Source organism: Salvelinus fontinalis, chromosome 8 (assembly GCF_029448725.1).
Source record: "Salvelinus fontinalis isolate EN_2023a chromosome 8, ASM2944872v1, whole genome shotgun sequence".
Taxonomy (NCBI): Eukaryota; Metazoa; Chordata; class Actinopteri; order Salmoniformes; family Salmonidae; genus Salvelinus; species Salvelinus fontinalis.
The window spans coordinates 35,481,881-35,507,509 of NC_074672.1; the positions used below are offsets into that span (position 1 = coordinate 35,481,881).

Here is a 25,629-nt window from a genome sequence, read left to right on the forward strand (position 1 = left end):
GAATAAAGGAAATACTTTTGACATTGAGTCAGTTACAGCAGGGTTTTCCAAACTCAGTCCCCCCCCCCAAAAAAAAACACAGGACAGAGTTTGGGAAATCCTTAGGTTCGAAGACCTCCTCCTCTTAACTTGAGCCTCTTGTCTGCAATTCTCATAAATAAACAGAAAAATAAGTTAGGGATTCATGAAGTAGAATGTGATGGTAGGCCTACTTTCATCTGAAATTGAACATAAGAAATCAGTGGGAAGGCAGTCATAGCCATATCAACATCAGTTAAATGTTTTGCATAAACCCCTGCTGTATGACTGACTATACATTTCCTCTGATATCTTTAGTGTGGGATAATCATTCTAACACTGTCGAGACTGGAATTACACCTTTTTCTCTCTCACAATATCTTCAGTTTGAACAGAAATAGAAACAATTCAACTCCTCAACCTTTAAGCAACAAATCACACTGAAGGTGACAGCATCACTCAGGATAGTCAACAACGGCTTTATTCAAACATGAAATAAAAAAAATACTAACAAAGAAACAAAAAACAGAAATCACAAGGTTTCGCATAAATACATACGGTCCAGAGCATATCAGAGATGACACATTTCAAAAAGGAATATACAAGAACATTTAGACGCAAGCAGCAAAATAACCCAACAAAACAAAGACAGTGCATATAAGCACTCATCTGAAATAGTGTTTTCTCTGTTCCTGGCTGTTATGAAGCATGTATGCATCATCTCAAATGCATTAATGGTAGTTGCCACAAAGGTTAATATGAAACTAATAAACTATTAGCATGGGTCTTTGCATTGTGTGGCCAAATTGCCACCTTACCAGAGATCAAATGGTCATTGCAGTCAAGAGCTAGGTTTTAGACATCAGTGCTACAACCCAAAATGCTGACAGTACAGACCGTGGGATCCATTGGTGTCATGCTTCACTACGCTGAATATTTCAATAGTGTGCGTGGTGGTACCAGTGAGAATACAACTCAGAGGGGAATATCATGTCTCCTAACCTGGATGAAGGAGGCTCATGTTACTCAGCCCTTTGCACGGTGTATCATGACGAACTATGATATCAAATCAATCAGTAAAGGAATGGATGAAGGGCAAATGCTCAAGTTAAATACTAGGGCCAGGACAATACCAATACCGCAATACTCGTTAGTATCGTGGCAAGGAAACAAAGCAGGTTTAACTTCTTTAAGAAAACAGCCCTAATGTTAGAAACAAACCTCATTATGTTGTCATCCAGTCACATTTATTTTCCAAGCTATAGCACACAATATTTGACATACAGCAGGTTTTTAAAGGATCAAAAGACTTGATCTGCTTCGTGTTTTCATTTTTGCCATGTAAAAAAAACATTGAGATACTGGTATCGTTCCGGCCCAATTAAATACCCCTGCAGGACACACCTTAGAACAATAAAACAAAAAAGAAACATAACAGGATCCTTGCTGATCAAACATTGCTATCTAATTACATGGATAGCAGACCGTTTTATAGTATTCTACTGTAATTACTGCAGAAGACACAGTTTCAGTATAGTGCTTTCAGAGCATCGTCCTATGGCAGAGTGGTTCTTATTTACTAATAAGTCAATACAGGGCCTAATCTATGAAATAGAGTATAAGATGGTGAAACTATGAAATATGACTAGTTCTCTCACACTGAAATGTGCACCCTGACTTAAAAGGGGAGCAAGCTTTGTCTTTTGATGTATAAAAACAACTCATACCAATAAGAATGGAAAATACTATTCATATATATTTCTGTGTGTGGTGAATATTAGTGAACTTTAACAGTTTTTTCAACTATAAAAATAGCTAAAAAAATCTGACAAGTATTTTTAGTACAGTGTAGCGTTAAATTCATATAGATTATTTTATTTTAAATAGCAGATACATTAAAGTAAAAGGCTGGTATAAAAGTAATCTGCTCCTCCTTTCCTCCTAAGACATTGCCATGTAACAGACTCAAAACAGAACACCAGTCCTCCACACCTTCAACTTACGCTTTAGATAGAGCAGCATGAGGACTAAACTCAAGTCATCTATTTCCTGCCGAAGCAATACTACTACTCAACCTACCAAACAAGCAGCCTGGTCCCAAATCAGTATACGCTTCAGCCAACTATAATGCTAGTCAGAGAAGTTGGCGAAGCACAAACAGATCTGAGCTCAGGCTAGGAATGGTAACTCGTCCCATTTGTGACAACAGCATTGGGTCTCTACAGGACATAACATAAGTGTACAATTGCAATGTCCAAATCACTGGACTGGTGGAGCAAGAAGGCCCCTTCAGCCCAAATGTGGCAAACAGAAGTCACAGAATCTATTTCACACAGGACAGGGGTTAAGGAAGGGTCAGGGGTTGTAAGCAAACATCCAATAAGACTTTATATAAAATATAACTCAGTTACCACTCACTGTCTTCATTACAAAAGCCTTTTTTTGTAAATTAACAAAAAAGGTGAAATGAAAACAAGGTAAAGGATTTAAAAGGAAACAAGGGGAGTTGTCTGTCAAGCTCCATGAAGCCACAAGGGCAACAACTTTTTTTAAGTGAAAATGCAAAGACACTAAAGCATGAATCATGCAGAGCCTTCACTTCCTCACACAGTTGGCATAACCACAGGTATAACTAGACACGGGCACGCACACACACACACACACACACACACACACACACACACACACACACACACACACACACACACACACACCAGTCCCATCTGAGAATTAGTCTCTTATAGCCAGACCTTGGGAAACGGCACATTCAAAGATTGCGGAAGTAAGCCGTCTGGCAAGAGAGACTATCTGAGAATGGGATGTACAGTATAATAAGTGGGTGTCTATGGAGGCAGCTGCCTGCCAACATACACCACAGGCAGCCGGTGACACCTTAATTGGGGAGGACGGGCTCATAGTAATGGCTGGAACGGATTAATGGAATGGATTAATGGAATGGTATTGAACACACCAAATACATATTTTCCATGTGTTTGATACCATTACATTCATTCCATTCTAGCCATTGTTATGAGCCGTCCTCCCCTCAGCCTCCTGTGTCATACACCCAGATATAAAAAAGGCAAAAAAAAGAAAAAAGGAAACCCGAGGAGAACTCCATGGCTCACGCCACTGACATTTTAAGGACACTTAAAAGGAGGATTGTATCATTTGGGTTGAGACTGAAAGCGTTTCTCTTTGTACCTCGTCTATGCTGGTTATAGAGTTGCCAAAGCATGATATAAAAAAAATAAAAGATACAACTGAAATAAATAACTCAACTCTTCCAGTGGATGTGAAAAAAAGGCCACTGAATGCTTCTGAGATGCAAACTCAATGGCTCATCAAAACCTAACCATGACCCTTTAGGCTTAACTCTATAACTTGAGGCATTAATTATTGGCATTGTTCATTAATGAATATAATCTTATCGGAGATTGAAATCCTGAACTGAAACACAAAAACCTCACCTGAACTCCTAAACAAATCTTCCACGTACAGTATCAGTCAAAAAAATGTGGACACCTACTAATTGAAGGGTTTTTCTTCATTTTTTACTATTTTCTACATTGTACAATAATAGTGAAGCCATCAAAACTATGAAATAACACAAATGGAATCATGTAGTAACCAAACAAAGTGGTTCTTTAAAAAAATGAGATTCTTCAGTGGCCACCCTTTGCCTTGACAGGTTTGCACACTCTTGGCATTCTCTCAACCAGCTTCACCTGAAATGCTTTTCCATGTCTTGAAGGAGTTACCACATACTCATTGGCTGCTTCTCCTTCACTCCGCGGTCCAACTCATCCCAAACCATCTCATTTGGGTTGAGGTCGGGTGATTGTGGCGGCCAGGTCATCTGATGCAGCACTCTGTCACTCTCCTTCTTGGTCAAATAGCCCTTACACAGCCTGGAGGTGTGTTGTGTCATTGTCCTGTTGAAAAACAAATGATAGTCCCACTAAGCGCAAACTAGATGGGATGACGTCTCGCTGCAGAATGCTGTGCTAGCCATGCTGGTTAAGTGTGACTTGAATTCTAAATAAATCAAAGACAGTGTCACCAGCAAAGCACTCCCACACCATCACACATCCTCCTCCATGCTTCACGGTGGGAACCACACATGCGGAGATCATCCATTCACCTACCCTGCGTCTCACAAAGACACGGCGGTTGGAACCAAAAATCTCAAATTTAGACTCATCAGACCAAAGAACAGATTTCCACCGGTCAAATGTCCATTGCTCGTGTTTCTTGGCCCAAGCAAGTCTCTTGTTCTTATTGCCATCCTTGAGTAGTGGTTTCCTTGCAGCAATTTGACCATGAAGGCCTGATTCACACAGTCTCCTCTGAACAGTTGGTGTTGAGATGTGTCTGTTACTTGAACTCTGTGAAGCATTTATTTGGTCTGCAATTTCTGAGGCTGGTAACTCTAATGAACTTATCCTCTGCAGCAGAGGTAACTCTGGGTCTTCCATTCCTGTGGTGGTCCTCATGAGAGCTAGTTGTATCATAGTGCTTAATGGTTTTTGCAACTGCACTTGAATAAACTTTCAAAGTTCTTGACATTTTCCGGATTGATTGACCTTCATGTCTTAAAGTAATGATGGACTGTCATTTCTCTTTGCTTATTTGAGCTGTTCTTGTCATTATATGGACTTGGTCTTTTACCAAATAGGGCTATCTTCTGTTTACCACCCCTACCATGTCAAAACACAACTGACTAGCTCAAACATATTAAGGAACGAAATTCCACAAATTAACAAGGCACATCTGTTAATTTAAATGCATTCCAGGTGACTACCTCTTGAAGCTGGTTGAGAGAATGCCAAGAGTGAGCAAAGCTGTCATCAATGCAAAGGGTGGTTACTTTGAAGAATCTAAAATATATTTTGATTTGTTTAACACTTTTTTGGTTACTACATGATTCCATGTGTGTTATTTCATAGTTTTGATGTCTTCACTATTATTCTACAATGTAGAAAATAGTAAAAATAAAGAAAACCGTGAAATGAGTAGGTGTGTCCAAACTTTTGACTGGTACTGTACATCAACGTCAGAATATGGCTGTTAGAGAGTTGGTCAATCTGTGAGACGGGGCTACTCAATGACTAACTACTAACAGTGCCTCAATCCCATAATAGGACAGATTTCATATGGCAAAAGCAAGTAACAATACAGTCATCAAACGGACACTGATAGGAGTTAATGGTGAGGTCCCTATACAAAACCAATGATATGGTAAAATAAACTTTTAGTCCCACGTTTCACACACTTCTTGTTTTACATGTTTTGTTGAGAACATGAATAGTGACATGCACACTTGCTGACAAACAGTGCATGTTAAACTTCCTCAGAAACCCAGTTAGAAAGTTTGATTGACTAGGGCCCTGAAGCTGGATGCAATCGCTACAGATAATTCCTCTCCAAAAATGACTTTTTGAACAATTATCTATCCAGTTACTTCCCACTTCCTCTCTCTCAAGCAACATAATTTGAGTGGGAGAGATTTAGCACAGACACACCTTGCCAAAAAGGCCAGCCCAGAGTGGCTTAGAGCCAAACCCCTAAACACAGCACAAGCAGTGGGGCAGTTGGTGGGGCACACACAGGTAGCAGATTCACACTTTAAAACATTTAACCAGTTGACCCTGCCCTGCTTACATCCCATCCACAGAAAGAACAACTGAACACAAACATATGAGGTCAACAAAACAAACAAAAACATAACTATTAAAACATAGGTTCTAACACAAAAGAGACAGTTAAGGTTGTTTTGGGGAATAAAAAATGTAAGTGATGAAAAGACAAAATGTCACATTGAGAATAGCCCCCTCACTTCTCCTCAGCTCCATCCCTCCATTCTCTCCCTCCAACTCTATGAGGCTTTGGCTTTTCTCACACGGGGTGACGTCTTGTCATCGGACTTCACCACACCGTTGGCAGAACCTACTAACAAAACAAACAAGAACAACATGTCAGAAACATATCTGCATCACAGAGTTGTAATGGCTGGAGGTGGGTGTTCCAAGTGGGCAGGGGCTGCGGCGGACTCACCCCGGGCCAGGTCCTTCTTGCTCTTTGGGCTGAAAGCCTTCTTCTTGGAGGCCTGGCTCTGGCTGTGCTCCCTCCACTTCTTCAACTGGAAGTTGATGAACTTCCACATCATCCAGGCCTGGGTCAGGCAAATGGCAGCCAGGCACGTCATCCTGAGAGGCAAGGGGGGAAACATTATGAAGACCAGCCATGAGCAATGACAGGCGTTTTACTTTCTTTGATAGATGAAAAGTTCAAACTTGCTCTCAAGGGCCAAATCAGAGGAGGTAACAGGGCAAATTACACAATCTTAAGAAACATGACTTGCCTAATGGTAAGCACATTGAAGTTGCCTTTTGTCAGTGAGAAACCCTGGTTCTCTGCGCGGGGCAGTCCGAAGCCAAAAGTCAGTACGGAGAGGGTGAGGGTAAGGAGGCGAGCGATGACGAAAAGTAGCGCCCACAGAGTGAAACTGGAAAAGAAAAGAGAATCTGAGTTAGTCACCATGGCAACAACAGTGACATCTTCCATGGGCTCACGTAAGACACTATCGGTTATTCAAATCAATCAGTTTAGTCCGATAAGGGAGGAAAAGCTCCCATTGTATTACACACGTGACTTGCTGAAGGTGAAAATAATACAAATTAAATTCAAAACCTCTCTCTGTATGCAGGTTTTATTCCCAACTTTTCCCCTCCTTGTATTGACTGGTATGAAAATGGAGGGGGTGTCCAGCATACAATTCATACATACCCCTTCTGCTTGTTCTCGTCACTGAAGTAGAAGAGGCGTGAGGCGTGGAACAGGAGCTCCACCAGGTAGTGAGGTACCAGCAGCACCAGGCCCAGCCGGTGGAGGCTGAACACAGGAAGTCCGCAAACACCAGGGGAAACATAACAGACCTTCATCAGATTACATTTTCTGTCCAGGGATTAACAGTACTGAACTACTCAATAAAATTAAATATTATTCACATTTGCAGGAGGAAGCATCTTTAAAAGTTGTCCAGAAGATAGAAGCGATGATTTATGCATATCTACCATAAAAGGGTCTATAATTGATCCATGCACTGCAATTATGAGTGGCACTACTTCCAATATTGTTGTTTAGTATGTTTGGGCAAAATGGTTCTGTTACAGTCTAATGCTACGTAAATGCTTGAATTGAATAGTACTATATGTACTGTATCAACTGGTAATTTTCCATAGCTGTCCAGTACCCTCTTCACACACACTGCACAAAAGGAGGGATTTGCTGCTGACTCCTTATCGATCAGGCACTAGATGCCCAGCTCAAGGCCAAATTCTTCTAACTGAAAATAACTCATCACTCCCCTCAGTCATGTAGGCTGTGAGAACTGGTTTGAATATGTTCTTGTTTGTACAATGCTTTAAGGAAGTGGAGCCAAGTCCCCCTAATCTCTCATGTAAGCTTGCTTTCCCCTAGGAGAGACAATCAGCTCTGAGTAGAATAAGTATATAATGACTGTGTGATTCTGTAACTTTTGAGTTCTTCTCCGGTTCATCCTGAGAGTGATCTCTCTTGCAATTGATTGAATAAACTCCTATTGCTGATAAGTTCTGCCTGATTCCTGGAATGAGTTTTCCTCAACAAGTAGGTGTCCTCCCATCGATTAGAAATATTAAGGTTGTTTTTTGGGGTAAGACCACCACCACGAGGGCTGTTCGAGAGAGGATACGGAAAGAAGACAGGGAAAAGTGATTCAGCCCACAACATCAGCAGGGGAAAATGAAAATTTACAACTAACCCCACCCATCACCTCAGACACCAAACTCTCTCCGGGGAAACCGTGCATTCGGAAAGTACTCAGACCCCTTCACTTTTTACACATTTTGTTCGTTACAGCCTTATTCTAAAAGTAATTAAATACATTTTTTCGTCATTAATCTACACACAATACCCAATAATGACAAGGCGAAAACAGGTTTAGAAATTTCTGCAAATTTATAAAAAAATAAATACCGTATTTACATAAGTATTCAGAACCTTTGCTATTTGACTCGAAATTGAGCTCAGGCACATCCTGTTTCCATTGATCTTCCTTGAGATGTTTCTACAACTTGATTGGAGTCCACCTGTGGTAAATTCAATTGATTGGACATGATTTAGAAAGGCACACACCTGTCAATAGTTGACAGTGCATGTCAGAGCAAAAACCAAGTCATGACGTTGAAGGAATTATCCATAGAGCTCCGAGACTGGATTGTGTCGAGGCACAGATCTAAGGAAGGGTACCAAAAAATGTCTGCAGCATTGAAGGTCTCCAAGAACAAAGTAGCATACATCATTCTTAAATGGAAGAAGTTTGGAACTACCAAGACTCTTCCTTGAGCTCGCCGCCCGGCTAAACTGAACAATCGGGGAAGAAGGGCTTTGGTCAGGGAGGTGACCAAGAACCCAATGGTCACTCTGATAGAACTCCAGAGTTCCTCTGTGGAGATGGGAGAATCTTCCAGAAGTACAACCATCTCTGCAGCACTCCACCAATCAGGCCTTTATGGTAGAGTGGCCAGACGGATGCCACTCCTCAGTAAAAGTCACATGACAGCCCGCTTGGAGTTTGCCAAAAGGCACCAAAATAACTCAGACCATGAGAAACAAGATTCTCTGGACTGATGAAACCAAGACGGAACTCTTTGCCCTGAATGCCAAGCGTCATGTCTGGAGGAAACCTGGCACCATCCCTATGGTGAAGCATGGTGGTGGCAGCATCATGCTGTGGGGGTGTTTTTCAGCGACAGGGACTGGGATACTAGTCAGGATCGAGGGAAAGATGAACGAAACAAAGTACAGAGAGATCCTTCATGAAAACCTACTGAGGAAAAAGACAACGACCCTAAGCACACAGCCAAGACAACACAGGAGTGGCTTTTGGACAAGTCTCTGAATGTTCTTGAGTGGCACAGCCAGAGTACGGACTTGAACCCAATCGAACATCTCTGGAGAGACCTGAAAATAGCTGTGCAGCGACACTCCCCATCCAACCTGACAGAGATTGAGATAATCTTCAGAGAATAATGGGAGGAACTCCCCAAATACAGGTGTAGCCAAGCTTGTAGCATCATACCCAAGAAGACTCAAGGCTGTAATTTCTGCCAAAGGTGTTTCAACAAAGTACTGAGTAAAGGGTCTGAATAGTTATGTAAATGTAATATCTGTTTCTTATTTTTATAAATTAGCAAAAATGTCTAAACCTGTTTTTGCTTCATCATTATGGGGTATTGTGTGTAGATTGAGAGAAATAAGGCTGTAACCTAACAAAATGTGGAAAAAGTAAATTGGTCTGAATACTTTTCGAAGGTACTGTATATACAGTACCAGTCAAAAGTTTGGACACACCTACTCATTCAAGGGTTCGTCTTTATTTTTACTATGTTCTACATTGTAGAATAATAGTGAAGACATCAAAACTATGACATAACACATGGAATCATGAAGTAACCAAAAAAAGTGTTAAACAAATCAAAATATATTCAAAGTAGCCACCCTTTGCCTTGATGACAGCTTTACACACACTGCATTTTCTCAACTAGCTTCATGAGGTAGTCACCTAGAATGAATGTCAAATAACAGGTGTGCCTTGTTAAAAGTCAGTTTGTGGAATTTCTTTCCTTCTTTATGCGTTTGAGCCAATCAGTTTTGTTGTGACAAGGCAAAGGTGGTATACAGAAGATAGCCCTATTTGGTAAGACCAAATCCATATTATGGCAAGAACAGCTCAAATAAGCAAAGAGAAACGACAGTCCATCATTACTTTAAGACATGAAGGTCAGTCAATCTGAAAAATTTAAAGAACTGTGAAAGTTTCTTCAAGTGCAGTCACAAAAACCATTAAGCACTATGATGAATCTGGCTCTCATGAGGACCGCCACAGGAAAGGAAGACCCAGTTACCTCTGCAGCAGGTAACTGGAACTAGAGTAATTAGAGTTAACTGCACCTCAGAAATTGCAGCCTGCCTCCCGGGTGGCGCAGTGGTCTAGGGCACTGCATCGCAGCACTAGCTGTGCCACCAGAGTCTCAGGGTTCGCGCCCAGGCTCTGTCTCAGCCGGCCGCGACCGGGAGGTCCGTGGGGCGACGCACAATTGGCATAGCGTCGTCCGGGTTAGGGAGGGTTTGGCCGGTAGGGATATCCTTGTCTCATCGCGCTCCAGCGACTCCTGTGGTGGGCCGGGCGCAGTGCGCGCTAACCAAGGGGGCCGGGTGCACGGTGTTTCCTCCGACTAATTGGTGCGGCTGGCTTCCGGGTTGGAGGCGCGCTGTGTTAAAGAAGCAGTGCGGCTTGGTTGGGTTGTGCTTCGGAGGACGCATGGCTTTCGACCTTCGTCTCTCCCGAGCTCGTACGGGAGTTGTAGCGATGAGACAAGATAGTAATTACTAGCGATTGGATACCACGAAAATTGGGGAGAAAAGAAATTGCAGCCTAAATAAAATGTTTCACAGATTTCAAGTAACAGACACATCAACATCAACTGTTCAGAGGAAACTGCGTGAATAAGGCCTTCATGGTCGAATTGCTGCAAAGAAACCACTACTAAAGGACACCAATAATAATAAGAGACTTGCTTGGGGCAAGAAACACGAGCAATAGATATTTGTCTGGTGGAAATCTGTCTTTTGGTCTGAGGAGTCTAAATTTGAGGTTTTTGGCTCCAATCGACGTGTCTTTGTGAGACGCAGAGTAGGTGAACGGATGATCTCCGCATGTGAGTTTCCCACCGTGAAGCATGGAGCTGGTGTGATGGTGTGGGAGTGCTTTGCTGGTGACACTGTGATTTATTTAGAATTCAAGGCACACTTATGGCACACAGCATGGCTACCGCAGCATTCTGCAGTGACACGCCATCCCATCTGGTTTGCACTTAGTGGGACTATGATTTGTTTTTTTAACTAGCATTTGTTTTTTTAACAAGACAATGACCCAACCCACCTCCAGGCTGTGTAAGGGCTATTTGACCAAGAAGGAGACTGACTGAGTGCTGCATCAGATGACCTGGCCTCCACAATCACCAGACCTCAACCCAAATGAGACGGTATGGGATGAGTTGGACCGCAGAGTGACGGAAAAGCAGCCAACAAGTGCTCAGCATATGTGGGAACTCCTTCAAGACTGTTGGAAAAGCATTCCATGTGAATCTGGTTGAGAGAATGCCAAGAGTGTACAAAGCTGTCATCATGGCAAAGGGTGGCTTTTTTGGTTACTACATGATTCCATGTGTTATTTCATAGTTTTGATGTCTTCACTATTATTCTACAATGTAGAAAATAGTAAAAATAAAGAAAAACCCTTGAATGAGTAGATGTTCTAAAACTTTTGACTGTGTATGTTTATGTTAGCTATGACATGCTGTGGTTGTGGTTTGAGTGTCTTAATGCCTATTGGTCCACATATTTCATTATAGTGATTATGTTCCCCATAATCTATATGTTTATAGATGTGTTGTGTATTTTATGTATTGATGGAGGGCTCATCCGTAAAAGTATTGATGCAGGGCTCACCCCCTGCAAAAATAAAAATAAAATAAAATAAGTAATAGTAAACTTGAGTTATGATTATTATTATTATTTTTAATCCTCAATAGTGGTAGAGGTGACCTCTGGGAGCCAACTCCAAAGAGACCATACTCAAGTCCTCCATCCCCCACTCACTCAAACGTAGGAACTGGTTCCTCCAGTCTGACCCCTGCTGCCGTCTCTGGCTCCACACCCACCCGGCCATCTAGACGTGTGAAGAGGCCAGCTCAGAAGTGGAGGAGGGCCAGTGCACTACGGGCAACTACCACTGAGGGAGAGGAGGTTGGCACACTGTGCTAGAGGATGATGTGGAGTCACTTCCACCATCATGTCGACCTAAAAGGCAGCCAGGACCTCAGCTGAACATGACTGGAAAGTACAGCCCCCTTCATCTTTGTGTGTAAACTTAAATGTTTTATTACCATAGCATTTGTGTATTTTCTCTATATTTATCGACTTGAAAATGTATCAACTGACCAATTCAGCCACTTGGGTACATTTGAGCAAACTCGTGAGGGACACCTGTGAGACTTCATACAAAATATTATGTAGCTCTCTCCTTCTTGAATGTATCCATCTGTTGTCCTGTTGTGGACAACATCTAAATTATCCCCAGCTTCCTCTCTCAATGTATGGCCTTTCTTTTGCAATAAAAATAGAAAACATGTTTTTTTTGTTTGTTTTATCTTTTACCAGATCTATTGTGTTATATTCTCCTACATTAATTTCACATCTCCACATTCAAATTGTTTCCTTTCAAATAGTACCAAGAATATGCATATCCTTGCTTCAGGTCCTAGGGTACAGACAGTTAGATTTGGGTATGTAATTTTAGGTGGAAATTGAGATGAAGGTTCCTATCCCGAAGAGGTTTTAAAGTGCATAAGTAAGGAAGTGCTGAACGGTAGCTCCATTCATAGTCTTTATCTTCTTATCTAACCACTTCCCTGAGATGACGCACACTCACTTTAAGATGTAGGCACCGGTGATGTGGAAGACGTAAAGACAAATGTAATAGAGCTGGCGGGGAATATCCTCCTGAAACACACAAGCAGGAAAGAGCCTTTATTAATGACTGCTGTATCAGTGTAGGTGTGTGGCACAGCAGCTTCAGTGCCACATGACTTTTACAGTCACAAATGGGTTTGTAAGAGGAGAATAAAGAATATGAACCATGTATTGCAACAATGGGGAATTACAGAATCACAAGATGTATCCTTCCATGTTTAAATGACAGATGTGTCATCTTTAGGACCTAACCCAAGGTGTGATCATGCACCCTTACCTTTCGCACTTTCTGGAAGTACAGCTCAGGAAGGCCATGGAGCCAGTATGCGATTTGGCAAATGTAGAAGAACTTCACCTGAAAGCTGCAGAGAGGGCAGGTTACAGGAAGGCAGAGATCCGGTCTATCTATGCAGGGAGCGAGTGGATATGATTTTATTTATTTCATCTTTATTTAACCAGGTAGGCTAGCTGAGAACAAGTTCTCATTTGCAACTGCGACCTGGCCAAGATAAAGCATAACAATTCGACACATACAACAACAGAGTTACACATGTTATAAACAAAACATACAGTCAATAATACAGTAGAAAAATAAGTCTATATACAATGTGAGCAAATGAGGTGAGATAAGGGAGGTAAAGGCAAAAAAAGGCCATGGTGGCGAGGTAAATACAATATAGCAAGTAAAACACAGGAATGGTAGATTTGCAGTGGAAGAATGTGCAAAGTAGAAATAGAAATAATGGGGTGCAAAGGAGCAAAATAAATAAATAAATAAATACAGTAGGGGAAGAGGTAGTTGTTTGGGCTAAAGTATAGATGGGCTCTGTACAGGTGCAGTAATCTGTGAGCTGCTCTGACAGCTGGTGCTTAAAGCTAGTGAGGGAGATAAGTGTTTCCAGCTTCAGAGATTTTTGCAGTTCGTTCCAGTCATTGGCAGCAGAGAACTGGAAGGAAAGCCGACCAAAGGAGGAATTGGCTTTGGGGGTGACCAGTGAGATATACCTGCTGGAGCGCGTGCTACGAGTGGGTGCTACTAGTGATGGGACATGAACGTTTGATCATGATAACTTAGATCCTGTTACATGCATTTACAAACATGATTTTCAAAGATAGATGAAAGTCCATCAATAAGAAAGATTTATGTAACCTGGGAGAAAATAGTCAGTTCACAATCTATGCATTCCTGCTTCAACTATTTCCCCTAATAAAATGGATTGAAATAACACCTCTTTACACAATGAGAAATGAGGAGAGGGATGGAAAAGACAGACACTTAGCGCTGTGTGTCTAGCTTGAGTAAAACATCACATTTGGAATAAATATTTTAGGGAAACCTGATGTCTAAAATGGATTTGATGAGACAGCCGGACAGTGTACTCCCATGCTCAATATTAGGGCTGCAATCCACCCTGGGTCACTAAGGCCTTTCCACTGTGCCAACTCAAAAATCTGAGCCGTCACAGAACACTTGTGGGAATTATTGTGTTCTAGAATGCTTGGTAACTCCCCAAAAAGTTGTGATGAAAACAGTACTAACCCTGTCCCTCTGACATTGAACATTGAAATAATGAATGAGTGACCCGAAGGCGTAAAATATATGTATAAATCCTTACTTACACCATGTGGGTGTGTGGGTAGCCCTCCCATAAGAAAGTAGGATTTGTCGCAAATTCCTCCTAACAGATAAGAGAGACGGCATGAGCCAAAGAACAAATACAACGGGATGGACCGCTTGTCTTGTCTTCACATAATATTCCAAGGCTCCTGGCAGCGTTTCATTGGTCTTCTTACCGCTGTTAAGATGCTGCAGCCCCAGATGAAGGACAATAAGTAGAAGGCAGCAAGCTGTCCCGATTCATTGAACTTGCTATGTTTGGTTTTCGACAGGTGCAACCGCCTATTCATTTTCTGAAATCAGAGAGAATAGGACATGAGATATGCATACTGACGAGAGAAGAGAAGGAAGTGGCCGTGGAGGATACTATTTGACTGCCTAAGAGGATGAGAAGGATAAGACTGCTAAGAGAGACAAGGCCAGACCTTAAGTTATGATCACACTTGGGCTGGAAAAGAGGGGGAGACACGCACAAGCACAGACAGTGACTATGTGTTCTGTAGATTAACTACCTATACAGATATCCTCCTTTCTCTCTCAGTCACACATGTGCATGCACACACACACACGCACGCACACACACACACACAAACAGGGGTCTGTGTGCAGAGACACTCACATCGAGAATGTATTCCTGTATTAAGGCGTGGAGTATGACAGCAATGAGTAGGTAGAAGAACACAGTGGCTATGTCTTTAGGACCGTACTGGTACAGGTTCACTTGCTCAGCCCTCTCATCTGATAACATACAGATGAACAAAAAACAACTTGGTCAATGGCTTCAAATACAAGGTACTAGATATATGCACTAAATACTGTAAAATTATATTACATTTTAGAAATAAATACAAAGAAATATGTCAGCAGCATCCCACTGCTGGCTTGGCTCTGAAGCTAAGCAGGGTTGGTCCTGGTCAGTCCCTGGATGGGAGACCAGATGCTGGGCCAGTAGGAGGCACTCTTTCCTCTGGTCTAAAAAAGTATATATATACATACCCCAATGTGCCAGGGCAGTGATTGGGGACATTACCCTGTGTAGGGTACCATCAATCGGATGAAATGTTTAATGGGTGTCCTGACACTAAAGATCCCATGGCACTTATCGTAAGAGCAGAGGTGTTAAATTCCCAACCTGGCCACCTAATCATCCCCCTCCTCTCCCTTGTAACTATTCCCCATGTCATTGCTGTAAATGAGAATGCGTCAACTTACTTGGTAAAATAACTACTAATAAAAATTATGTAAACTTACCAAGACTTTGAGTCACATTGTATTGAACGGTGATGAACATGATGGCAAACTTTGCTGTGACCTGCAATAAATGAAAGATATCAAATAGAAGCAATGTTGTGGCAAAAGGTCTTGTCATGGTACTTTGTAACAAGACAGGTTCTTCCTGATAATGCAGATGCATAGGAGTCAATCACAATAAAATGTTTGCGATTATTGTGGATAGCCAGATGAATATAATGGTTCGATTAAAACCGATACATGCTTTGCAAGAACGATTTCCCTAATAATCCTATTTACATGAATACATCTGAAACCAGGCTACCTGATGGCACTCTGAGAACTGCTGAAAATCTCCAATCAAAATAAACGTTCTACCACAGCGAACATGCTATTTTTGGGAAACAAATGTTGTTCTGATTTCAAACATATGACGTGTATATGTGAAAACTACTTCTAAGACGCATACATTCAGTTGTTCTTAACATACTTCACTCGTGCTAAAGGGAGGCTCGCTCGGTGCTAGCACATGCCCAGACCAAATACACCGCTGGAACGCCATTAGGGTGTTAACATGATTTAATAATTCGAAAGATTGCCCAGAAAACAAGGTGTTGTAATTGCCGTATGTTTACTTCGATTTTGACCTTAATAAGATTAAGATAAGAGTACCGCGTTTACATGACTATTGCATAATCTGCCTACTGCCATAATCAGTTTAATATCGGATTATTAGTGTGTATGTAAACGTACTCAATGAGACTGACATATTGGATGGGGAATTGGCTAGATAGCCTGCTAGGCAACTAGTTCTGAAAATGAAACACGATCGCATGTTGGCTAACTTAGATAGCAAGTTCAGTTAACAGCAACAAGCACTCAATTGATTACGTTTTTGTAGACTTGAATGGGAGTTGGGTAATGTAAACAATCCCCATCGTTTACTGTCACATGCATGGATGTAATAGCAAACTGGCTAGCGCTATCTATCCATTTGGTAATATTAGATAGCTAGCTAGTTGGTGTGACATGCTAGCTGACCAGCAACTATTTAGCACAGTGTGCATCCTGTCTTCCTTGGCAATCGGTGTGACATATGAGAAGGGAGACGCTTGCGCCCAGTCCCCTTTGAGTCTTGCTGACGTTGTCATCACAGTTCAGACGAGGCGTTTTCTTATATACTGTGCAGCATACATTCCATGGTTTAACACTGTACCTCGAACATCAGGCCGAGGAGAATTATCATAGCCACACATGAAACCATATCCGCGTGATTCTGGATCACGAACTCGTGGCTCAGCACCGGCGGGCTCTTGTTCTTCTTTCGGAAACCCATGGCTGACCGATACAGCTCTCCCTACCTGCCGCTATTCAGTCACTCGCAGCCCCCGCTTGCATTCAGATGCAAACTGTCCTATTTTGCTCCCGCCACTATTGCCAGTTCACGGTGTAAATTGCCGTTCATGTGTTAACTAGCTTAGAAACGATAAAAATGTACACAACACCACGCACTTTGTTACTGGGCAGTCAAAAGTCCCCTCCCAGTTCGGTTCCTACACTCAAGAACCGCCCATTGACGTAGATAGAAAATCCCGCCTCGTTGAACTCATGGTTGACACTATGCTGAACAAATCACGTGCAAGGGAATTGGTGGAGGAGGTGTCGGTTTCCTATCAAGTCAATTAGGGGATTCGATTAATCTGGCACAGGGTGAAAATTGATTGCATTCGTTTTGGACCCGGGCTGCCTCCCGGGCGTGAGCCAGGTGCCCCGCTCCAAGCCCACGGTGAAGTCTGCTCCATACAAAAGTGACGCAGTTAAGCACGAGGAGTAATGAGTAGGATTCTGTGTTTTCGCATGCAAAATGTATTGCTTTTGATAAAAACGCTTTATCTGCCTTTCCAATGAAAACTAGTTTGAAAATATATGTTATGGAAAAGTGGTTTATGTTTCTCCAGGATGCATGTCACGGACCATGCACCGGTGCCCCAAGGTTCAGTGTAATCGAATCCGCCCAATCAATGTTGAGGGAAAGAAGGGATACCTCCAAGCCATCTTTCATTCCGTCCAGTCAGATTTTATTTTATATACATATCTTCATTATCGGGTACGTATTGATTGTTTTACATGAAATACCATTTATTCCTTTAGTTTTAGCAAAATAAAGCGTGTAAAATAGGAAATATTTCTCAATGTGAATCAGGAAACGGTTGTTATTATTAACGTCAGCAGCTAGTTAGCTAGCTAACGTTAGCTAGTTACTGTAGCCAACAAAGCCCACTACGCAAAGGAAGTAACTAGTGGTGATGGTGAACCCGTTTGATATAGCTACGTAGTTACACTTTACAAGTCTGTTAAGTATATGGAATTGTACAGCCTAAAGGAACCAACCTAGGTAACTAGGTACACATTAGTGTAATCCTACTGTCAATGATGGTACAATCTTTCATCCTGGCTTGTCACTCATTCAGCCACTCCTGACCCCAGCCTTCACATTCAATAATAACACAATTATATGTATTTTAGTATAGGCTGTCAAACCATATTGATATGAGCTGTTATGGTATAATTTGGCTCTGCCATATCATTTGTACAAATGCCAGGATTTATAGATATGTCCATTTCTGTATCAATATGTCCTTTTTGTAAGTGGAGTACCGAGTAGCTACAGTCATGGATGACATTTTCTGTACACTTAACTTTTTAAACCTAGCTAACTGTTAACTGTTCCGGAAACATTACACAATGGTCAAGGTACCAGGAGTACGAGCTGATTGAAAACCAATCAATATAGACCTAGTCCTTTCGACAACATTTGTCATACAAATTTGTCAAACAAATGTTTCACAGTAACCCGGCCAAGTTCCCTAACAGAGCAAGCGGCAAAAAGGCACAGCGTGAATAACCAATAACCCTCTGGTCTAACAGTTGACCTTTTAGGCAAGACACCGCACAAATAGTTCAGCGTATGTCCATCTATCTAGGCTAGACAGTTGTCACATTAGCATGGTTGGGGCTGACAAATATGTCAGATAAGTATTCATATAGAGGCAGGTGTAAAGAGTCACCGGTGGAAATGGTGAACCTGTGAGGGCCAGGGGCGTCTGAATCTGTCTGACGTTATTCTCATTTTATTCACTAGAGGACAGCATTGCACGTGCTTGGATTGTGTTATGAAACCAATGACTTCTGTGTTCTTCCAGACCCAATTCTCCACCAAGCACACATGTCATGTGCTCACAACAACATATCCTTTCAAAAGGGAAAGGGGGATACCTAGTCAGTTGTACAACTGAATGCCTTCAACTGAAATGTGTCTTCCACATTTAACCCAACCCCTCTGAATCAGAGAGGTGCGGGGGGCTGCCTTAATCGACATCCAGGTCATCGGCGCCCGGGGAACAGTAACTGCCTTGCCCAGAGGCAGAACGACAGATTTTTACCTTGTCAGCTTAGGGATTCGATCCAGCAACCTTTCGGTTACTGGCCCAACGCTCTAACCACTAGGCTACCTGCCGGAAAGGCTATAATGATATAGCCTAATGGCTTTGCTATTCACATATCTGCACCTGCGGTAAGGAATAGTGGCAGATGGTGAAGGCACAGTGAAGAGTAGTAGAAGTTACAAGCACAGAGTGTTAGGGCTCAGACACACCAATAGCGTTTGCTGGCCGAAAATATTTAGTACCTCTGCACTTGAGAACCAAGTGCGCAACGATTTTACATTTGGAATTGTGTGAAAAATGTTGACAGACGAAACAGAAAAACGCTAGATCCACATTCAATGTGTGTGAGCCTTAGTTACCATTTCTTGTAACCTCTGTGTTGGGAGTGTGGCCTGGTGAGCTATTTAAAACCTACTCCAATTGACAAACTGGTCTGTCTGCGAGTTAACAATAACAGACAGGTGCTGTTACCCAGGTACAGTGAATTATTGATGATTTTCACGAAGCACATGATGCAAGCGGGAGGTTCCTTGGAACACACGTACACGCACATACTGTCATTTGTTCTGGTCTGGCATTACAAAATGTCTCCCCTTTTCCTAACTTTTCTTTAATGTAATAAGTACTTCCAACCTCAATTGTAAGACCAGAAATTAGCCTATATGTTATGGATTAGGCCTTATAAATACTCCAGAACAATAACCATCCACAGAATAGAATGTTAAACAGCACTACAACAAACATAACACTGTGCCCCAAAATTAGCGATTACGGGTAGTGTTTATAACGGGTCAGAAACTAGATTCAGCCGAGGGCCGAATTTTGTCGGAGTGGATGGTCTGGGGCCGGAATATAATTATAGTAATTTGTACACTTCAAACTGACCACAAGTCAGCCAAAAAATAGCTTGTTATTTTCAAATACAATCATTTCATGCCTTGATTACATTGAGACACAATCACGCCTCATTTAAATAAATTGGAATACTTGGGAACAAATTTCCTAAATTACCTTTTTTGGGGGGGCTGGTGATTTTAGTCTTTTTTTTAAACTGAAAACAACCCCCAAACTACTCTGGGGCGCCCCCAAAAAATCACAAATGAGCCTGTTGCTGACCCCTGGTATATAACAATATGTAACCTATTGTATGTATTTATTTTTCAAATCTTTTTTGCCTAAAAAGTATTGGCCGTTTTTTTTGTTGTGTATTTTTTAGACCAAGCCCATAAATAGCCTTTCCTTTGAATTTATTAATATTTATTACAGAATATTTGTAACTCGTTTCCTTTTATGTTAATCTTATTTGTTTTTATATGATCTGGATTTACCATTCAGTTTTTCTTTTAATTCCACTTATATTACAGGGAAACATTCCCTGGTCTAATTCCACTTATATTACAGGGAAACATTCCCTGGTCTAATTCCACTTATATTACAGGGAAACATTCCCTGGTCTAATTCCACTTATATTCCAGGGAAACATTCCCTGGTCTACATTTGAAATTGTGTGCAATTTCTCCAGGCCTTGGTTGTAGTTTTGGTGAAGAACGAGCCTATGTGCCCTCTCTCCCCTGAAGGCGGTTGAGAAGAAGGGAGGGGTTTAGACAAAGGCCTTCTCTACAAAAATGGAGGTTACAACAGAGCAGCCCCGCTGTCTGTTTTTCATTTAGTAGATGCTGCCATTTCTACTATATAATCTGTGAAAATAACACAACTTGCACCAGATGCAACCTTAGGAAACAGTATTACATTGTTGTGTGTCTGTTATTTTGTGATTTGGGCCTAGCTCTCTCTCTTTTTTTATCTCCATGTCTCTCCTGCACTCAGAGCTGCTTCTGCTTGCGCTGAACAAAGATAATTACTCAGGAAACCCTTCGGCCAATCGGATGCGGTCTTACATCCCGCCTGTGACAAAGGGGCCAGTCAGGGCCTGGCTACCATCAGACAGGCCTGATCGCCTTGCCTGAAGAACGGAGCCTTCCCCGGCTGAGAGTGTCCTCCATGTTTTATAAGTGTTGCCATAACAGTGTGTCAGGCAGCCATGCATCCACAGAGGTAAGCCCTGTCTCTTTATCTCAACTCTAATTACAACATTCCTTCCTCCTCCTTCTCTGTTGTGTGACTGTTGCTGTGCAAATCTGAATGTGAATACCTGAAAATCACAGATTGCTTTCCCAAAGGAGTGGGGTGGGGGGCTTTGGGGGCAGGGGAGGCCTTGCAAGGCCCCTGTACCACAGAGAGCTTAGGTGGGGGTTGGGTTAGGACTCTGCTCTCTGTCTGTTTGTGTGTGTGTGTGTGTGTGTGTGTGTGTGTGTGTGTGTGTGTGTGTGTGTGTGTGTGTGTGTGTGTGTGTGTGTGTGTGTTTGTGCGGCAGGCTCACATGTGTTCCCCAGACATCCAGGCTGCCATGCGGTGGACTGCAGAGTGGACCATGGCAAATCCTTGTTTTCCTTGTCTTTTTTATAATGCAAAAGAGAGTAAGCTACAAATGGGCAATCTCTTATCTATCTCTTCTCTGCTGTGCCATCCTTGTCTGTCATGGCACACATGGCTGGGGGATGGGTGGCTGAGGAGGACTAGTGGGGTGGCGGGATTGGGGGGGTGTTATGTATCTTTTGTTGTTGTGATCTAGTGTGTCACGCCAGGCCAGGGAGAATGGTCGTGGGGAAACACATGTGCCTGTTAGACTGACCGGGGCGGGGGGTCTCCAGACGCTGATAGCTAACTCAACACTGGTTTCTTACAGTAAGTAGTGTGTGGGGGGACAAAATTAATACTTTCATAATTAATATCTGCAGATTTTCCCGAGTGGCGCAGCGGTCTAAGGCACTGCATCTCAGTGCTAGAGGCATCACTACAGACCCTGGTTTTATTCCAGGTTATATCACAACTGGCGCACAAAAGGATTGGGCGGCGCACAATTGGCCCAGCGTCGTTAGGGTTTGGCCGGGGTAGGTCGTCATTGTAAATAAGAATTTGTTCTTAACTGACTTGTCTAGTTAAATAAAAAATGTAATACAAAAATATGAAAGAGAATTCTTCACCAATTGACGCAAATACGAACAAAGCAGCGACTACCTGCCTCATATGGCTAAATTCATTTCCAGTCTCACCCTCATCAGAACTGAGTCCTCAGAGTTCATTCAGTGTTCCTAACCAAAAATGGAGGGTCTGAGGGAAATTGGTACATTTCATTCTTCCTCCACACATTTGTAGCTCTGTAATCTAGTTGTTTTGAAGCTCATGGAATATTGGGTCTCAATTTACGGCCAAAGGCCTCCAGTTTACAGGCCAGTGCTACGTTGACTCTGTAGCACTCATCCTTGTAAAGCGGCTTCTTCTGCTCTGTGCCTCAAACAGTGGCCATTTTGTGTTAGAAACTGAGTGTCCCCCTGGGTAATGCTCTACTCATGTCATTACAAATCAAACTGCCACCCAGAGAAACATTACATTTTTAGTGATTGTTGATTGTGTGTATCTTGTTTGTGTGATGGTTTGTTTGACTTCAGCTCAACTCATACTTGTCTGTATTTGTGTGCTTGTGTTCTTTTCCCCCCCCTTGCACTGCTCGGGCCTCTCACCTATTTATAGCTGTAGAGACAAAAACACCATTGATCTGCTGCTTCATTTAAATGCCTGGTTTGACGTTTCTGAAATACTTGTGTTAAGATAATCATGTCCCCTATTGTAAGTAGGTTATAGAAACTGCATATCTGACTCTCAATTCACAAGAATCCTTTTTAGTAGCATTTTATAGTACTGTTTCCACAGGTGTTTAATAGGATATTACTTTATGGTTCTTAATTCAAATAATGAATCACAATTAATAACTAGCCCCTTCCCTACCTGTTTCCTAATAGTGCCTAAAAGTAAATGTTTGCACGAATCAGAAAGTCATTCATAGGTTCTAATTATGTAATTAGTTACCATGGCACGGCAGATCTTAAAATCCACATTTTACTTTGATATGTCTACAATTCTAGAAAAATGAATGTATATTATTAGTTATGAGCTAACTTTGGTGTCAAATCTATATTAGAATTTCTACATCCTCACTATCAACCACCTTGGTTTGGCTCTATACAAAGCATGTTCTAATTACAGTATGTGAATGGCACATCAACCACCATTACGTTAGCTTCCTCTTTTACTGTGGTTCATGAAAGGATGGGGGATGGGTGGCGCAGCGCTCTAAGGCACGGCATCTCAGTGCAAGAGGCGTTACTACAGTCCCTGGTTTGAATCCAGGCTGTATTACTTCCGGCCATGATTGGGAGTCCCATAGGGTGGCGCACAATTGGCTCAGCGTCGTACGGGTTTGGCCGGGTAGGCCGTCATTGTAAATAAGAATTGTTCTTAACTGACTTGCCTAGTTAAATAAAAAAGTAAAAAATTTCAGTACACTCATAGACAAAGCCAAAGTGATCCAACACCCCCGGAAAAAAAGAAATTTACATAATTTTGAACAATCATTAGGTGAGCTTGGAGATGTGTATAAATTCACGTTGAGCTCCATTAGCGTTATGTTAGTGGTAGACCTAATGTTAGTAATCTGGTGACAGGTTATCTTTAGGCAGTCCTCTGGGGTTGCTGGGGTTAGCTGAGGCAGCATTGCTCGTAAATTGGACACCAGGCTTTTAAATGGTCTGCTTGTGATTTACTGCCTCCTAACCACAAAGAACAACTCAAAAACCCTCTTCTAAAACCTCTACCCATTCGCTCGGTCGCAATCAAAACAGACTGACAACCTTTTAAACCGAGGTGAAATTACACCGTTTTAATGCATAGGGAATCTGCATTGCAGCAGAAAATGTGTTTTAAGGAAGAAAGAAGCCTGCGCACAGCGAGTCGTGTGGCATACCACAGCCGACCAATCCGGTCCCGCCCTGCAGAGCCTCCAGCCAATTACAGCAGCAGTTGAGGTTAAAGATTGACAATCGCAGTGAGAGCGGTGGCTTCTGGAAAATTCTACAGCCATCTTTGTTTCATCTCCTCCAGCCCAGTGTAAAAATCAGGCTGAAGGATTTTTCTTACATATTCTGTGGTATAAGACAAGGTATGCTACTAAGTGTGAATTATTTCTGATGAAGAACAAAAATTGACAAAAATTCATCATGTGTATAATGAATCTTATCTTTTTGCAGTGATTATAGTATGAAATGCAGGCAAAAGCATATAACCTATTTCTGCAAGACTGTGCCTAAAACTAGTGGTTTCATATTGTCTTGAGCAAACGGTAAATTTAATCTTGACGGTGTTGTTTGTGCGTTGTTATGTCCCTTAGTCGGTCTTCTCTCTGGAGGTCAGGGGCTGCAGGGTGACAAGGGCACCAGGTTGTTTCTCCATCAACAATACTGATCCTCAGTGGATTCAAGGACACCAACACAAAGCATTCAACGAAACAACCCTGCTTTCATGGCACTAATTACAGAGCAGGAACCCAGACCCTCTCTCTGTACTAGACACAACTGTGTTGCATGAGACAGAGAAACAGTGTATTCACCCCAGGGATAGGTCCTAAATTTGCCAGATGTCTTTATTCTTATAATCAAACTATTTATCTTTCTTATTATTATGCCTAATTATTATTTGACATCAGTGGGCACAGTAAAAGTGAAACTGAAGATGGGGGTTACAATGGATAACTGATTTCCAATTAGCTGGATTTCTTCTCTCTCTCTCTCGTCTGTCTCTCGTCGGTCTCCCTCCTGTTGTACTCGGCAGTGACAGTGGTTTGGCTTAACTGTGTTTTGATGTTTGGATGTTGAGCTGTAATCTCCACGGATCTCCTGGTCCTCGTGTGTGTGCCTGGAGCCTCGGTCGGCATGGGGGAGAGGGGGGAGGGGAGTCGGCTGTGGCCTCCATTTTCTGTGACGAGAGAACCCTGCTCTGCCTCTGCTCGCCTGTCTCTGAGGAGCCAGTGGAATCTCAAGGCACAGATTCAATGTGTGTGTTTTTTTTCTTCTATCAGCTATTAATCCTTGGGTGGTGTTTGCCAATGTTATCCTGAATTTTGGTTGTCTGGAATATTCACAGATACTGAAGATTTTTTTGCTATCTGTTCTCCTGTGATTCTGACAGGTTTCAGGAATTCTGCTCCTGGTCTGAAATGCCCTCTGGAAGAACATAGGATGACTAAACAATCTGCTTAGCTAGATGCTACAGGATCAGGTGGTTCTTGTGTCACTGGCTGCTCGGCGGGCCTATTTTTGAGGGAATAACAAGTGTGAACCTTGGCTTACTGCTGGGTTGCATAATTACAGCGCTCAGTCCTCTCACAGTGCTCTCGCTGGTAGGACACGTAGCACAGAGAGTTGGCTAACATGTGCACTCTTTCATGTGGGCCTCGTTCGTTTTTTTGTTCTGTGCCCGGAACAGGAAGGCCCTGAAGGGCAGCATGTCTAAACAAGACAAGACTCATATGCTGGATACTATTAGATTTTTCTTCCATTTGTATCTTCTTGATCTTCTCTCGTTATCCAGATGGCATTATGGGTGATTTCATGCCTCAGTCTTTTTGATAATGGCGATTAAGCCTAGTGATTTATTGATTGAGACTTCTCATGTGGATGTGGTGATAGGGTTGTTAAGCATTACCTTAGGTTTATGAATGATCAGTGTCATGGACTTGGTTTGATGAGCAGGACGTCAAGGTTTACAGTGCGTGGTAATGAGGGTAGCTTTATTGGCTTAGTAGATTTAGTTAATGGCCTCACAGTGGTAGTCATGCTTGGGTGC

The 25,629-nt window shown here is 42.2% G+C and overlaps 2 protein-coding genes across 6 annotated transcripts in view; one reads left to right on the forward strand and one right to left on the reverse strand.

The window, feature by feature from the left end:
* Nucleotides 1-477: 477 nt before the first annotated feature.
* Nucleotides 478-17,011, reverse strand: LOC129861181 (translocating chain-associated membrane protein 1-like 1). 4 transcript variants are annotated; one of them, XM_055932367.1, is made up of 12 exons: nucleotides 16,662-17,011; nucleotides 15,467-15,527; nucleotides 14,835-14,953; nucleotides 14,392-14,508; nucleotides 14,218-14,276; nucleotides 12,875-12,959; nucleotides 12,557-12,627; nucleotides 6,808-6,912; nucleotides 6,383-6,526; nucleotides 6,076-6,227; nucleotides 5,858-5,970; nucleotides 478-3,953 (listed from the first exon to the last, which is right to left on the reverse strand). In XM_055932367.1, the coding sequence occupies exons 1-11, from the start codon at nucleotides 16,779-16,781 to the stop codon at nucleotides 5,897-5,899; spliced, it is 1,107 nt and encodes a 368-aa protein (XP_055788342.1). In that variant the 5' UTR covers nucleotides 16,782-17,011; the 3' UTR covers nucleotides 478-3,953; nucleotides 5,858-5,896. The 4 variants fall into 4 exon arrangements, with proteins under 4 accessions (XP_055788342.1, XP_055788343.1, XP_055788340.1 ...); XM_055932368.1 differs by having other exon boundaries at nucleotides 478-5,967; XM_055932365.1 differs by having other exon boundaries at nucleotides 478-5,970.
* Nucleotides 17,012-17,442: 431 nt separating this feature from the next.
* Nucleotides 17,443-25,629, forward strand: part of LOC129861182 (MYND-type zinc finger-containing chromatin reader ZMYND8-like) — a 34,463-nt gene continuing 26,276 nt past the window's right edge. For both annotated transcript variants that reach the window (XM_055932370.1, XM_055932371.1), the window contains exons 1-2: nucleotides 17,443-17,552; nucleotides 20,719-20,946. In XM_055932370.1, coding sequence (XP_055788345.1) covers nucleotides 20,933-20,946 — 14 coding nt within the window. In that variant the 5' untranslated portion in view covers nucleotides 17,443-17,552; nucleotides 20,719-20,932. The remainder of the gene's footprint in view (nucleotides 17,553-20,718; nucleotides 20,947-25,629) is intronic.